General features: G+C 40.0%; 4 protein-coding genes across 5 annotated transcripts; 2 read left to right on the top strand and 2 right to left on the bottom strand.

Moving 5' to 3' along the window:
- Positions 1 to 15: 15 nt before the first annotated feature.
- Positions 16 to 1,049, top strand: SmB (small ribonucleoprotein particle protein SmB). Its single transcript, XM_066398700.1, has 4 exons — positions 16 to 141; positions 201 to 513; positions 567 to 689; positions 750 to 1,049. Exons 1-4 carry the CDS (start codon positions 139 to 141, stop codon positions 932 to 934), a joined length of 624 nt encoding a protein of 207 aa, XP_066254797.1. The 5' UTR covers positions 16 to 138; the 3' UTR covers positions 935 to 1,049.
- Positions 1,050 to 1,132: 83 nt separating this feature from the next.
- On the bottom strand, positions 1,133 to 5,060 carry LOC136414662 (cGMP-dependent protein kinase, isozyme 1-like). Of its 2 annotated transcripts, XM_066398815.1 has the most exons (7): positions 4,735 to 5,060; positions 4,468 to 4,676; positions 3,136 to 3,305; positions 2,349 to 3,085; positions 2,111 to 2,295; positions 1,873 to 2,059; positions 1,139 to 1,822 (listed from the first exon to the last, which is right to left on the bottom strand). In XM_066398815.1, the coding sequence occupies exons 1-7, from the start codon at positions 4,925 to 4,927 to the stop codon at positions 1,200 to 1,202; spliced, it is 2,304 nt and encodes a 767-aa protein (XP_066254912.1). In that variant the 5' UTR covers positions 4,928 to 5,060; the 3' UTR covers positions 1,139 to 1,199. The 2 variants fall into 2 exon arrangements, with proteins under 2 accessions (XP_066254913.1, XP_066254912.1); XM_066398816.1 differs by lacking the exons at positions 4,468 to 4,676; positions 4,735 to 5,060 and adding an exon at positions 3,486 to 4,037 and having other exon boundaries at positions 1,133 to 1,822.
- A 1,115-nt stretch (positions 5,061 to 6,175) lies between these two features.
- Positions 6,176 to 12,785, top strand: CYLD (ubiquitin carboxyl-terminal hydrolase CYLD). Its single transcript, XM_066399185.1, has 13 exons — positions 6,176 to 6,869; positions 7,241 to 7,454; positions 7,504 to 7,727; positions 7,779 to 7,924; positions 7,975 to 8,138; positions 9,127 to 9,312; positions 9,367 to 9,605; positions 9,664 to 9,879; positions 9,930 to 10,142; positions 10,197 to 10,416; positions 10,467 to 10,805; positions 11,034 to 11,115; positions 11,180 to 12,785. The coding sequence occupies exons 1-13, from the start codon at positions 6,435 to 6,437 to the stop codon at positions 11,292 to 11,294; spliced, it is 2,793 nt and encodes a 930-aa protein (XP_066255282.1). The 5' UTR covers positions 6,176 to 6,434; the 3' UTR covers positions 11,295 to 12,785.
- Positions 12,771 to 15,725, bottom strand: Maf1 (repressor of RNA polymerase III transcription Maf1). The gene is made up of 4 exons (XM_066399187.1): positions 14,989 to 15,725; positions 14,746 to 14,935; positions 14,252 to 14,529; positions 12,771 to 14,177 (listed from the first exon to the last, which is right to left on the bottom strand). Exons 1-4 carry the CDS (start codon positions 15,126 to 15,128, stop codon positions 14,114 to 14,116), a joined length of 672 nt encoding a protein of 223 aa, XP_066255284.1. The 5' UTR covers positions 15,129 to 15,725; the 3' UTR covers positions 12,771 to 14,113.
- Between the last annotated feature and the right edge of the window lie 395 nt (positions 15,726 to 16,120).

Genomic DNA, 16,120 nt, shown 5'->3' with positions numbered 1-16,120 from the left:
CCGGTCCGGTAATCGGTTGAATTCCGTTGTGAGAATTTAAGGTTAGGTTGAAAAAGGAGAAGGTTCAAGCTCTTCTATATAACATACAAAACATTTTAATTCCATTTTCGCGTTACAAAATTAGAAAAAATCACAAAAATGGTAAGTTCAACGGCATTTCTTAATCATCTCTAACTAATTGGCTATAAAACTCTTTCTAGACGATCGGCAAAAACAACAAAATGATCCAGCACATTAACTTTCGTGTGCGGGTCATTTTACAAGACTCCCGTACCTTCATTGGGAACTTTAAGGCCTTCGACAAACACATGAACATGATCTTAGGGGATTGTGAAGAATTCCGCCGAATTAAAGCTAAAGCTTCAAAAGCTGAGCGGGAACGGGAAGAGAGAAGACCCCTTGGTTTTGTCCTTTTACGAGGTGAGACCATAGTCTCTTTGACTGTTGAAGGGCCACCACCGCCGGAAGAAGGCCTCCCCAGAGTTCCTATACCTGGAGCAGCAGCTGGAACTGGTATTTTATTTACACATTTGTACAAATTTTTTACTTTAGACTTGTGGAATTAGGCGTTGGCAGGTCAGTTGGCCGGGGCATGCCTGCAGGAATGAGTGGTGTTCCAGTGGGTCTGCAAGGTCCAGTTCGAGGGGTTGGAGGTCCATCTCAACAAGTCATGACCCCAGGAGGACGAGGTAAAAATGAACACTTATTTGAATAACTGGTTGCTTTATATAGGATTTTATTTGTTTCAGGTCAAGTGCCACCACCTAGAATGGGAGGACCACCACCTGGAATGATGGGGGCACCTCCTGGAATGGTGGGCATGCCTCCAAATCCAATGGGAATGGGCAGAGGGGCTCCACAAGCGCCTATGGGCATTCGTGGACCCCCACATGGTATGATGAGAGGAGGACCTCAAGGACCACCAAGATTTTAATTTGAATGGTATACAACTATTAATTTAAGGTTGAGTTTGTTTGATGAATCCAATTTTATTTTCACATGTTCTCGAGTATTGTTTAGACTTGAATTGAGCAATCAACAGTTCTTAAGGAATCTCGTTGAAATATGAATAAAACGAGTCATTTCATTTCTCATAAAATGTGGCGTTTTAGTACTCTTCAGGAGGTAGAAAAACTCTTTATGGTCTAATTTTTTTAATCAAAAATATCACAAATTTCAAGCTTCATTACATCAATCAATCAAAAGTCTTTGTCCCAAGCAGAAAAGTCATCCACAACTTGTTCCCGACTTTCGTCGAAATTCTCGAAGTACCGCGTGTCTGTCCTTCCAGTCAACGAAATCCTTATCGGAGGTTCAAGCTTCTGTTTCCTCAATTTCTCCCAGTCCAATTTGGAAAACCATGGATGTTGCTGAATATCTTTAATTCCGTTTATCTGACACCCAATCCTGTCCATCGATCTAGGTTTGCACAATTTTTTAATTAAATTTCTAGCTCTTGGGGACACGACATATGGAAACGTAACAAAGTCTATGCCTTTGAGAATAGCTTGATATGTCTTCATATCGTTGTGTTCGTCATTCCTGAAGGGTGACTTTCCCACTAGCAATTCGAAGATGAAGACTCCTAGAGCCCAGTAATCGACCCCTTTGTCGTGTGGTGCCTTGCGAATTAATTCCGGAGCGATGTACTCGGCTGTTCCTACGAAACTGTACAAGGCGTGATTGGGGCGAATCTGTTTAGCGAAACCAAAGTCGGTTAGTTTCAAGTAACCAGAAGCAGCTACCATGACATTTTCTGGTTTGAGATCTCTGTAAACTATGTCTTTTGAATGAAGGTAGCTTAGGGCTTCTAGAATGCAACCTGAAAGGGTTTTATTGCTTGGTGTGTTGATGTGGTAAATCATACTGTACCAGTATAAAATTTAGCTGCTTCACTATCGAAGCATTTTTTCCTCTGCCGTCTCAAAAGGTTCCACAAATCTCCCCCCAAACAGGGCTCCAATAAGAAATAAATGTATTTAGTGTCCCTAAAGGTTTTATAGAGTTTAACTATAAAGGGGCTATCACACATCATTTGAAGATCTTTTTCATTGTAAACCTGTAAGATATGACTTTATATGCAGAAAAGAAAATTAAATCAAATTTTTACTTGTTCAATTTGAGCTTTCCCATGGATTTCATGCTTCTTCATTAGCTTTAAAGCGAAAATATCATCCTTCCGCTTGATGTCATGCACGAGTTCTACCCTCCCAAATCCTCCGATACCCAAAGTCTTTATTGTTTGCAAGTTTTTAAGTTCTACGTTCTCATACTTGCGATTTTCCAGGAAAATATCTTAAATTGCTCAGGTGCAATGAAAAGGATCGTAACAAGGCTTAAATACATACCGTCCTTCTCCTGCAAAAACTCTTCCAAATCTACATAATGTTCCAAAAACTCTTTTCTAGATAGAAGTAGGCAATCCACCCCGGGGGGATCAGCGATGATAGTGTATTGGCTGGTAACTTCTTTGGAGAAGACGTTTTCCCCAAAAAAACAGCCTCTAGTGAGTTTATCCAGCCTCTTGTTTCTCTCCCGACCCAAGATAGTGGCACTTCCCATAATGACCATGAGGAAGCTCTCCACTTCTTGTCCCTCTTTGATAATTGACGTAGTTCCAGGATAAAACTTCTCATGGAACAAGTCACAGAGATTATACAACCTCCACTCAGGCGCTTTACTAAAGCTAGGAACGTCTGCAAGATAACCGACTACCTCTTCTCGTTTTTCAATCAGTTTACTTGCGGTCAAGCTCTTGTAAGAGGGACAGTCTAAAACCCAAACTACGGCCTCGGACACTGCTTTTACAGTCTGCCCGGCTTTGACGTTGTGAAGCACCGCAACCTCCCCAAAAATGCGCACCCCCTGGGCAGTCTCCACTTTCTTATCGTTTTCTATAATTTCAAATGTGCCGCTTTTGGAGATGAAGAGGTGGGAGTTGATTTTTCCCTGCGAGAAAAGCACCTCTCCAGGTCTGAAAGTTTTGATGTACATGCATTCGATTAAGGTTCGTAGAGAGGCGTTCGAAAGGATGTTTTTGAGAAACTCGTTATTCACTAAGGTTTTGTGGATTATAGTTTCTTCACTAAAAATGTTTGCTTTATAGTTAAGGGAAGGGAAATTAGAGCTTCTTACTCTATGGATTTGGAAACAACACCATTGCGTTGCGACTCTTGACACAATTGTGGACGGGATGCTACCATTGGAGACAGAATTCCCGAGCGTCTTCTCTGCTTGGCCTTGCCCTTAAGGTCTGTCTGAATTTTGTAGAGGTCCTTGAGTGTCATGGTCTTGCTTGAAGTTTCCTATATATTTTGTTCAATATTATCGAAAATAATTCTGAAATTTGCCAAGGCAACGAATAATAATATAAATTATTATTTACCCTGTGAAGATTACATAAATACCCATTTGAAGCTTTAATCCGCAGCTTTGTGATAACTGAATATCACTGAAATGAAAAAGCGGAAAATTGTCCGACTTACCCCAAATACAAGAACCACTAACTCATCACTTTCGTTTCGATGTACTTTGTGTGCAACCCTGAAAGTTATCGCGTGACTGAATTGAATAAAACTCGGCTTGTAAAGGCAAATAGTGAAACATTCCGGGAAAGCTACGGGGATGTCACATAGCCATAAATCGATTATTTAGGGCATATTATCATGCATATTTAAACTGCAAAACTCTCAGCTCCAGATTTTCCGAGAAACGTTTGAGATGGCGGCCGATACAATAGAAAAATGTAGGTAATTGTTCCTAAAGCACACTTGAAACATTCACGGCATTCGGTTTTGATAATGCGGCAGATTGCTTCTTATCTTTCCCTCGGATAAGGTACAATAATTGCTACTTTTCCGGTCAATAGATGATTTCATTGAATGTTTAAAAACAACCAGATGTGACGATAAAATTTTAAGCGCTGGTTCAAACGTCCTCGAAACTTTATTGCCCCATAAATAAGCTATTACCGATAATGCACACCCGATGTGTGACTTGGAGAATTGAGCTTCTAATTTGATTAATTGAGTTTCTGCACGTCTAAACACCTGTACGATTCTTCTCGGCATATGCGCTCATATTTCAACCAAATGAAAGGACGCTTAAATCCCCTCTGTAGGGGTGAAAAAATGTGGTGACCTTGCCCTAAGCAATAATAAACTAGTAATGTAAATAATAGCCAACTCCTATTAAACTGGGCTAAGTGAATTATTAATTAATTATTGATCGACGCTCTGCCTTTTTTCTTTTCTTTAGCATTTGTATCACGTTAGTAATTGTTTGGAAATGGTTAAAACTGGAATGTATTCACGCAAGATTATCATTTTAACTTTTTTTTATCACACCCGGTGGTCTTAAAATTCACATCTCATCAAGTGCAAAAAAGGATATTTATAGATACAATTCTTCAGATACAGCACATATGTCCAGGTCCCTCACAACAGGAATTTGCTTGTCCACACTCACATTCCTGTCTAACTCATAACGATCCTTCCAACACTTGTCCCTATTTTTGCAAACGCACTGGTCCTCCTTTGCGGTGTTCAAACTGAGCTTCAGTCCATTCCTCTTCCTCTTGGTTCCAATCTGGTCAGTTACAGTTCGCATGTCATCTACATCAGGAGTCATCATCAGTCCCAGGCTTGGGTAGATGAAAAACGCGAACAACATTAGCACTGAAAATACATTAGCTTATTTAATCCTGGTCAAATATGGAGCATCTGAGTTTAGTACCCGTGAGAATGTAGATAGGGATGGCGACTGCCCAATGGCGCTGGGGCAAAAAGTCAATCCCGACCTGCTTGAAGTATTTCTCTGGAATGATGGCCCATATAAGGTAGAGGAGGAAGGATATGTTGAAGCTGAGGAATAAGCTAAAGCCATAAACAGCCCTGCTGGGTGTTGGGGCTGGGGTATGCTCCGGCATTTCTTGAGTTTTTGCTAGTAAAAGTCATATGAGTCACTCACTGGAGGTCCCATTAATTCTATGGTCTCCAAAATCAAGTCAACTTTTTCGAAGAAGTTATTTAAAGCAACTCTGAGCTGACGTGCTAAGACAGCTGTAAACGATCTACAGGCAAAAGCATCACATGTATGAAAACTAAAGGAAATTGAATTACATACACTTTAAGATTTGAGCCTTCAAAGGTTAGGCACTTGGTAACTCCACTGCGTTTAGGTTCTGGGTCTACTCTAAGTACATCAAACACAATTTCAGCTATTCGTTGATTTGGAAATGGCAACTCTATATCTCTGCAGTGGGAAGTTAAGGACAAATTAATTGATCTCTCAATCATCCAAAGAAAGAAATTATATACCCTATAGTGTAATTACAATACAAATCTAAAACTTATCTAGGAGATAGTGTACAGCATCACATAATGCTCTCTCAAGTATCAGTACCTTGACCTCCCTTTTGATTTTTTATCATTCTTTATAAGTTTTATCCTAGATATCAAATCCCTACTTTTAAAGGCAGCAGAATTGTTTGCTAAAATCTAAGCTTATGTGGAGGGCTAGGAGCATGAAAAATATCCAATACACATTGATACTTCTTATAAATGAGGCATATTAACTATGAGATAAATACAGGAATTTATTATCAATGAATAATTCTTATTACAGAATAACTGGCAATGGGGATGGAAAAATGGCATTAGGAATTGAGCCAGAATATTCACAGATTGTTGTGAACTGCACAGACATAAGCAGCCATCTCTGAAAACGAAGGACAGTCTGGGGCATTTTTCGGAAGAGGAGGAGGCTCGCATAAAACGAGGAGTGGATTGAAGTGAAAAGGGCCCAATCGTAGGGACTAAAGCCCCCTGGTTTACTATTACTGCTCGATATAAAAACGATACATTTTTTTTAGGTTTTCCTCAGGGCCCATTTTATTTTTTCCAATACACACAACTATAGTTCTGCCGAAAGAACCTGAAAACTATTTATTGAATCAAAATAATCACATTTCAACAACGAGAATTAAATATAAAACAACATAACCTAAAATTTAAATTATCATAAAATCGCTCCTTCCTCCTGCCATCTACAAAGAACCTTGAAACTAAATTGTAAATGTCCGACTTGATCTCATGATCTACCTTGAAATTTTTTAGCTCTGATCATGTGAGCTAGTCACGTGCTCGCATTTCAACTTTTGACAATTCGAATGAAGGATTGACATGTGATGATAAAGGTGTATGTTTTGTGTTTACGTATGTGTCATGAACTGTAGCAAATTTCCAAACACGAATTTTATTTATTTTCCTCTTTTAAACAGTAATCCTGGCAAATGTCGATTTTATTGTTTTCAAATCCAATTCGATAAGGTTTGAGGCGCGGTATTAAGGCCAATACCCAAATACAGTGAATCAACATTCAGTAACATGTGTAACAAATATGATGTCCAGATAAGGTAAAATTTCTATCCAAAAATGGGGTCTCACAACCGTAAGTACGGCATTTTCCTTCGCAATGACGTGGTCAAAGATCTGTCCGCCGTTCAAAAAGTAAGGACCGTGTTTATGGGCCAAATATGCATGATTGAGCCAGCCCTGAAGAATGGGTTGCTGCAGGTTCGGTTCTTGAAAGACAAAGATGGAGAAACTTGGGAGTCCCAAACATTTTTAACGGAGCCCGAAGACTGCGTTTTACTCATACCTGATAAGCTGTGGCAGTACATTGTGTCAATTGCCTCCCCTCAGGAGAGAGTAAAATTTGCTCGCAATAAGAAGTTGTGCGAGAAACTGAGTTCCGTTTGCTGCGAAATGGTTGTGGGGTTTACAGACTCAGATGATGTCAAGTTGGGCAAAATCAAGTATAAAGGGCCCATCAAAGGTCTAGGTTATGGATTCGGACTTGAATTACATGTAAGTAGTCTGGTGTGATCTTTAAAAAGAAATCTGGCAGTGGGCGGTGAATGGTAGTCCTGCTGATTGATAACATATGCATTTATGCAAGACGTAACTTTGAAATTTGAACGCCTACTTGAAGTTTTTTCAATGATCACCCTTTTACATGAGTTGATTTCTGTAGGTGGAAAGGTGCCCTATTTGGGCTTGAATAATTGCGTTAAGCTACATTTTTAATTAAAATCTATAGGAAATGAATCATTTATCCTTCAGGGTTGAGTTGAATTGTTGTAACTAATAGAATTATTTTCTGCTTCACTGATCCTTTCAAATGTGTTATATCCTCTGCAAACTATTGCATCAAGACCTTCAAGGATGTAAATTTAAAGGAAAATAAACGTATCAACAAGTGCAGTGGATCCTACAGTGGCATCCAGTACTTCCAATGTCTTCCTGGGCGTGGTTTATTCACAACAATCGAAAGAATAGTGCCGGCTCACATAATAGACAGTCCGGAACCTCAGAAACCCGCACTCTCTGACTTAGAGATTTTCATGAAGAAGAACATCTCCAATCTAACTATCAACAGCAATGGTTTCGATGGTTAGTCAAGATTTAAATTTTTTCTTAATTTAAATTCTTTGGCCTTTAGACAGGCCCCCTCGAGAAGAAATCGTCACAAAATACGGGGAGTATTCCAAGAAACTTTCGACCCCTGCTAGAAGTGTTCCTTTAAATCACAACATGAGGAATTCAGTGTCACTGCAAAACATATTAGAAGTGGATGATGGTAGTGTGAATACCAATAATGACTTTGACCAGAACACCATCATACAGCCTGATTGCAGTCAATTGATGAATGTTGAGAAACTGAAGGTAAGTGGTTAGTGTGGCTTTTGGCTGCATCTAAAATGTTTCCTTTCATAGAATAAGTCGGAGATGGATTTGCATGACTTTATTGGCATGAACAGAAACTCTCAATCGGAGGCAGTTACTTTAAGAAAAAATCTGGATAAAAATGACAATGTTAAAGAGAAATACAGCCCTCTGTTGAATAGGAACAGCACTATAAGGTATGGAGTTTAGGATTTTATGGTTTTTTTTAATTTGGGGAATGTTGCAGCTCCAATGGCACTTTGAGTAGGAGGAACAAGAGCGCTAACCCAATTTCACATTTAATAGACGGAGCAGGTTTGAGCAGAAAAAGCAAGTTTTATATGGAAAACAACTATGTTGAAAACGGTTTCGATAAAGCTGCAAATGTGAAGAAGGCAGAAATTGGGAAAAGTAAGTGTTGGTCACCATCTACTGCTAAAATAAATTAGATGCCTTTACCTGATAATTAAGTGTAGGGGTATAGGTGGTTGGTATATACTATTCATGGAGTAACACTAGACACATTAACTCAAGGATTCTAAGCAAAGCATGTCAAGGAACTGTGTCATGAAAAATCACGGCCGAACAAAATTCGCCAATTTTTCTGGCCGAGGGCGTGCACAATTTCCTGGGCAAACGTCCTCTTAGTGGGGCCCCAAGCGTGCCACTGTAGAGAGTTATAGTTCCAAAAATAACCTGGAACTAACACTTTGAGTCAACTGGCCTATTATTGGCCAAATAGCCGCGGGGCTTTTTTTTAGACCGCTCGCTATATTTAGGACGCTCTAGTCGGGTTCAGTTCGATGACGGATTCCTTCTCGCTCGCGGAATTCTATTGTTTGCGATCCGGTAAAGTGATGGTGCTCGGGGTGTTCACTTTCGATTACGGCCTGATCTGCTGCGCCCCCAATGGGCGGCTAGAGAGAAGTTCGTTTGGGCGGCTCAGGAAGTGTCTTTTTTAGTAACAGTCCAGCGGCTGCAATTACTAAATTATGCACTTTTTGAGGTGGTTTTCAAAGGGTCAAGCTGAAACGTAGCTCATCCTCGCATGTAGTTTCATTATAACTGCCCTCAGTCGCAGGGATTCCATTTTGCGTAACTGAATACCCCTTAAAGTTAACCATTAAAACTGAGTCCAAACATGTCTTTGGCAAGGCGGAAAGGACATGGGCTATCCCTGAACTTCTGTCACAATAAAAGCAACAATCAGCGTCGTAGGAATCGTGCCTATGACGTGGATGTTGTGTACGCCAACACGGGGGCACGCGAGCACTTCGACTCGGACTATAACCCGCTGCCGTTGTCCGTCATAGAACTGAACGAGGCTGAGCTGAAACCTTCAAAGAAAGGTTCAATTTCTGTCCTTGCACGGCGGTTGTTAAGTAGTTTGTCCTTGCAGAATTGGTGGATTATCATCATGCGCCCGCCAAGGAGCATCTCCACCATCAGTCGACTAAGCCCACCGCCACGTTCTACGTCATTGGAAAATCTAAGTATACCGAGCCCCTGCCAGGGACCACCAACGATTTGGTATGCGGAAGCTTAGTGGAAGTCGGGACTGATGTTACGGAGCAGCCCTTATATGGTAAATCTGGTTAGTTTTGACCGTGAAAGGTTGACTGCAATTCCCTCATTGCAGGTGTGATTCGATGGATGGGCTACGACGCAGAGACCGACTTCACCCTCGTGGGAATTGAGTTGGAGGACGACCTTCCTTCAGACGTTCCCTTAACGTTGACTGACGGCGCCCACAACGGTGAACGTTACTTCAAATGTTCCTCCGACCGGGCGTTCTTCGTGCCCCTGGAAAGGTGCAGAAAAGACCCGCGGTTTCAAGTGCCGAGTACTCCTGTTCATCAGGCGCCGCCTAGTGAAGTGGTAAGAACGCGCTTTACTTCTTGAAATGAAACCCTCTTAGAGTGGTGATTTTGACTAGAATGAATGTTCTGTGATCCCCGGAGCTGTCGCTCCTCTATGTATGCCAACTGAGGAAGATGTGCAAGCCGTTTGTGGCAAATATAGAGGCATCCAAGGCCACCACAACTCGTGCTACTTAGACGTAACTCTGTTCTCCATGTTCACCTATACGGCGGTCTTTGATAGTCTTCTGTTCCGGCCGAAAAATCAGAACGATATAGCCGATTACGAGGAGGTACGTATGACCAAGATCGTAATGCGTGGCTAATTCAAAGGCATTTGTAGGTACAAAGAGTGTTACGGGAGGAAATAGTGAATCCCCTGAGGAAAAACCTGTACGTCAATGCCGACAATGTGATGAAGCTGCGGCGGCTTTTGGACCGGCTGAGCTCGGTTTCCGGTTTGACTAGCGAAGAAAAGGACCCGGAAGAGTTTCTCAATTCCCTTTTGGCTCAAATTTTAAAGGCGGAGCCTTTTTTGAAGCTCAACTCCGGCCAGGTGAGTGTAGAGTTTAGCAAAAGCACTTTATTAATTCTGATTTAATCGTATCAGACGGCCTTCCATTACCAACTCTTTGTGGAAAAGAACGCGGAACTGTCGCTGCCAACAGTGCAGCAACTATTTGAGCAGAGCTTCCTCACCAGCGACATTAAATTGTCCGAAGTGCCATCTTGCCTGATCATCCAAATGCCACGATTCGGGAAGAACTACAAAATGTATCCTCGGATCTTGCCGTCGCAGTTGCTGGACGTTACTGACGTAATTGAAGGATGTAAGTGTATAAATTTAAGAGAATTATCGGAGTATAACTGTCTGTTTCAGCTCCTCGTCAGTGCATGGTGTGTGGTAAGCTGGCGCAATGGGAGTGCAAGGAGTGCTTCGCGGAATGTTCTTCCTCTGAGGGGTTGGAAAGCACAGCTTTCTGCACGATTTGCCTGAAGACCGCCCACAAGCACGAAAGAAGGCAGCACCACAGGCCAAGGAAACTAGCCGTAAATGAAGATTTCCTGGCGATGCAGGAGCAGTACAAGCCTTCCCGATTGTTTATGGAACTGTTTGCTGTGATTTGTATAGAAACCTCACATTATGTGGCGTTTGTAAAATGCGGAGTTGGACATGAGGCACCGTGGTGTTTCTTCGATTCCATGGCTGACCGGAAAGGTAAATCATGTAAACATTTATGGAATGGCAAACGAGCGAATGAAAATTAAATTGAAAACCTGTTCTATGTAAAACTTGACAATATGGTGGAGTTACGTTCTACTCAGGGAGAATTAGTATAAGCCCTGACAATATGGTGAAATTTTGTTTTATCGAGGGAATTTTGACTCCCTATATTTCTCCGCAAGCGGTTATATCCGTGAAAATAAAATAATTATTCTTTTCTAGGTGAGCGGGATGGCTACAACATTCCAGAAATGGTGGCTTGCCCCGATATCTCTCGGTGGCTCTCCGACGAGGAAGCTTTCAGGTACTTGCATTATATCTTATATGCGTCATTCAGATTATATAAAATTCCATGCTACATTCATTAGGCAACTGCACGAGGATTTCCCTGTGGACAGACACCTTCCAGAACACGCCAGACGGTTGCTCTGCGACGCATACATTTGCATGTACCAGAGCTCAGATGTTATGATGTACAGGTAAAGCGGTAATGGATGGAATAGGGATTCGAGCCCTTCCCCCAATTTTTGTAACTCAAGTGACTGAAAAATTATTCTTGTAGCTTTTAAGAGATTGTGTATATTAATGATATGTGGGTAGAGTTGCAGATTTGCAACTGCGTAAAAGATGGATTGAGCAACAGGGTATTTGGTATGGGTTTTAACGGTTTGTTCTTTGGTTCAGAACAATAAAGGGTTTGAAAAGCAAGCAAAAATTCATTGAAATTAACGTAAAAATGGCAACAATGCATTGGTCTTTGGTTTCAACAATATTCATAGCTGCGGATTGCTTAATATGATTCGTTAGAGGGTAGTCTGTGTTGCCAGATTATGAAGCTTGTCTTTAGGTTTGAAGAATTGTTGCATTGCTAGGTCAGATTGTAGGAAACGCCAAATAATATTTAATCGTTGTATACAATCTCTGGCCCTTCTTGTGGCTAAAGAGCAAACTGAAGCCATGTTGTAACCTACTTTAGCGACAAATTCTTCCGTGAGTAATGCGAAATTTCGTATTTGAGTCTAACACAAGTTACTAATGTTCAAACCGATTAAATTAGAAGAAAAAGATGTTTAGGGATATTTATTGAATAATCCATAACCTGACTTAGTACCTCAGCTAGTAACTTATCATACAAAGTATTTTAGACGCTACTTGAAATTGCGAAAATAGAGCCTGTTACTGTATTGAAAGCTTCTAATAGTAAATCGTTTTCTTTAAAAATATATAGTTTAACACGCTAAATGCTTGAAAGTACCTTGCTAAGAAGAGTATCTCTATTTGAACTCCTGTTGACTGCAGTAGTGCAATGTTAACTGAAAAAAATTACCTGTGTCACAATTTTACTTGTTATACAGGATATTTCCTAATAATATGTTGAAAATTCAGGGGGTGAATCTTGAAATGAGTTTAGGAAAAAAGTTCGTATGAACATGGGTCTGTTTTCGCTTTGTCTAGGATACAAGGCGATAAGCCCATTCCTGCATTAAGTGTTTTTGTGAAAATTGAGGAACGCAAAGTAAGTGCAGACACATTTTTTAAGGAAAAAAAAACAATGTTCGTAGCTTTACCAAAAGGATATCTATTGATGTGACCCTGAATATTTTAAACCAAAAATTTTTTTCCTTAAAATCACCCACAGATTCACCCCTCGAATTTTAAGGCACCCTATTATAAAACACCCAGTACACATTACAGTCTATGCGTGTAAAAAAATGTGATTTTATTATGAATTTGTTGAAATATATGCAGTATTTATATTTTATTATTTTATTTTTATCATAATATTAACTTTAAGATGTACATTTAACCAAATAAGAGTTAAGTTTTGTAAAATTTAATCTACATTAGGTGCATTTGTTAATACTGTATAATAGCCGAGGCATGTGAGCGTTCGTTATACACAGTGATTCCTTCTAACTGCTTCTAATTAGAGCCCCAAAAATAAATGAAACACATTCGCATACTTGATAACAAGTGAAGTGTTTTATTTCCGTGAAGACTAAGGTACTTCTTAAACTACGCACACTATTCTAGTACTAAAAACTAAATCAGTTCTCATAAGATCCAGCCTGACACTTTTAAATACCCCAAAAAATGTCAGTTTAGACCTTACAAATAATAATATAACGTTAAAGCCAATGAAACCTATCCACCACAATAGCTCAGATCATTAGTAATACTGAGTGTAACAAGTCTCCATGGAGACATTTCAGGGGACGATAGTACTTTGCAAAATAATACAACAATGCTAATAAACCCATGGTCAAAAACGCATCATTTTCGATGTACGGGGTGGCGAAGTTTCACGTTTACTAATTTTTCAAATGTGGTTTATGCAAAACGACGCGCTTAGTGATTTTAGTGTGCAGGTGAGGAAGTTCCTGAATCAACGTTTTAACAACCGTTGGATAAGTCGAGGGGGATCTCCTAGATCCCCCGACATGAATAGTCTGGACTTTTTTTTGAAGACACCTGAAATCACTAACATGTCAGACCCCAATTGAAACAGAGGAGGAATTAAGAAATAAAACAGTGAATTCATGCGACATCATTCACAATGCTTCTAGAATACTTGAGAAAGTCCGTTCTGTATATCGACAATAGCGTGCTCTTGACCATGGGTTTATCAGCATTTTTCTATTATTTTGCCGAGTACCATCGCCTCCTGAAATATATCCATAATAATGTGTTGCACCCTGTATAGTGCGACTGTGACTTGAGATCAAATTAAACGTTCTACTTGAAAATATTAACTGGTTCTGGTAAAGTGTTAGAAGATGCACACCGGATTAAAATACGTTACTATTCCCTACGCGACTAAAGCTAATTTTGTACTTTTGCTTTCACCAAAAGTGTCAACTCTAATGCTTAGTCCTTGTGAATAAACTAAAGCCGGCCCTGAAACATGATCAGGCAGGGTAATTTTCCAGTGTTCTAGACTTGGACGTATGCATAAAAAGAAGTATCTGCTAATGCCCCTGGTTTGATAGATACTTGAAGTAATAGCAAATGCTAATTTCTTTGCATTGAGCCTTGAAGGACTTTTTTAAATCAACGTGAATAATGAAAAACCATCCTACAGGTTTTCAACAAACACTATCAACTTGGGCCTTTGGCTAAGTCCTAAGCTCTAGGTAAAAGTGGATATACTTCATATCAACCAAACTATGTTAGTATATAATAAATCCTCTCATAGACTTGAGTCTTCCTGAATTGAAGCATTTATAATGAATATTGCACCAGCAGCCAACATGAACTTCCTCGAAAGAATCAACTGTATTTAAAGACATATTTGAAGCGATTTAAACCTCAGGTTCGTCCATGGCAAAGTCGCATCCAAATCCTGAATTGATTGCATAGCTAGGACTAGAAAACCAACAAACCGTTAGAATTTAATTCGATCTCGCTTTGCAGTTGAAACAAGAGTCCAAGAAACCCACCTGCTGGCTCTGCAAGTAAAGAAGACAATCCTTTTCAACTTCTTGTTGTAGAAAAAGTAGTTGAAGCTCCACAGACCGCCGTCCTCCCCAAAGGGATCGGAGGAGAAGTCTGGATTGTATGAGTAAATGTAGCAGTGCTCTAGTGAAATCTCCGCCTCCACAGCTGCCCATAAGGCGGGCCCCAATGCCTTGTATGTATCCCCCACTGTTGCTGTGAGCTGAGAATCAATGGCATTTGTTACCCATTGTAAGGAGGGCTCTTTGCTGAACTCCTCACTCTGCAAGAATTCAATTAAATAGAGATTACTTAATAACAATGCCTTTCAGCTTTTATTGATAAGAAAACAAACATTGCAAAAAGAGTGCCAAGAAGCCTTGCCAATGCAAGCTATTTTTAGATGGGTAAGTAAGTGCCAAGCTTGCACAAAATTGACCTCCAAAAAGGTCAATGCGATTACTAGCAGCATTGAAGAAACAGTGAAAACATCACTTACCTTGACATCCATAAAGTCATAGTCAGGGAAAGATGAATTCAAAGTTGCAATCAGGTAAAACAGGGTCTTGCAACTAATGGTATCACACAGGGTACCATCTTCGTCCCCTGAAATGCTTCTACTGTACTGTGAGACTGTTTGGGGGGGTGATAGAGCTTGCAGGTCGTTTGGGTTCACCCCAGTGGTGAATCTTTTGGAATAGTATTAGGGATTGAGGCATTAACATCACAATACAATATTTACCGTTTTTTATAAAGGGCTTTGTCAGATCCGGCCATTTTACAGGAGTAACTCTCGATTCTGCCTAAGATTTTACTGTCTCCATTCTGAATCTGAAGAGCATTGTTTATAGCTTCAAAAGTTGTACTTTCCAGAAGCTTCATTTTAGATTACTTTTTATAGATATATCACTACAAGACTTAGAGTCTGTATACAATAAAGCTTTTGTTTTTGATTAATAATACATCAAGGATTTACATTTGGGGCGGACAACCACAAATACAACTTGGAATATAGTTTTTAAACATGACTGTTGGATGTATGAAGACGCCTTTTCTCTTCGAGTGCACCAAAGTGTGTTGCGGGACCAGTGATCTTCTGAGGGAGCTTTTCTCCAAAAGGTAGTTAGGGCACATTACAAAATCCGTGAAAATGAAAATAAAACAACAGTCCCTTGGCGATGAGAGTCTGTGAAGGGTACCGGGACGCGTCGAAATCAAGGAGAGTCGAATGAGAAATAAAAAAATTGGGCGAGTCTCTGGGCTACTTTTAAGACACTGGAAACGGAGCACTGGTTGAAGGGGGCTAGTGTTCGGAGTGTTCAGAAACGCACATCATTTTTGCTGAATACACTGTGACGAATAAACACCAGAAAACACTCAAATTCGACCGTTTAAAAGGGTTTTTAGCAATTTTATATTTTGAAATGTACACAAAGAAAGTTTGTTTGACGCTCAGCATCTATAAATAAGTTGGCGCTATTGCCAATTCTTCGGGCCTAAACGTAAGAATAAACTGCGTATATCGTTTATTAGCATAATTACCCACTTATATTCCTCGATTAAAGGGTATTTCAAAAAAACATTCAAATTAAAGGAGAGGTGTCGTAAAGCTGGTAACAAAACAGCAAAGATTACTAGTAATTCTAATTCGCATAGAAGATTCGATTTCCCTCTAAATAGGAAATAGTGCTCAATGCGACAACGTCGCTTTGCTATAACAAAATGAATTCCACTGAATAAAAAGTAATCGATTAGATATTGTTGTCGAGAACGTTTTGTCTCTTATGTTTGATGGAGACATTTTTAGATATCCTTGTTGCACACATTGCATTACGAGAAATTGAATCTGTAATGAAAACTATCGGATCAGTGAC

Source organism: Euwallacea similis, chromosome 18 (genome assembly GCF_039881205.1).
Source record: "Euwallacea similis isolate ESF13 chromosome 18, ESF131.1, whole genome shotgun sequence".
In the NCBI taxonomy this organism is placed as follows: Eukaryota; Metazoa; Arthropoda; class Insecta; order Coleoptera; family Curculionidae; genus Euwallacea; species Euwallacea similis.
This window is presented reverse-complemented; position numbering and strand designations above follow the sequence as displayed.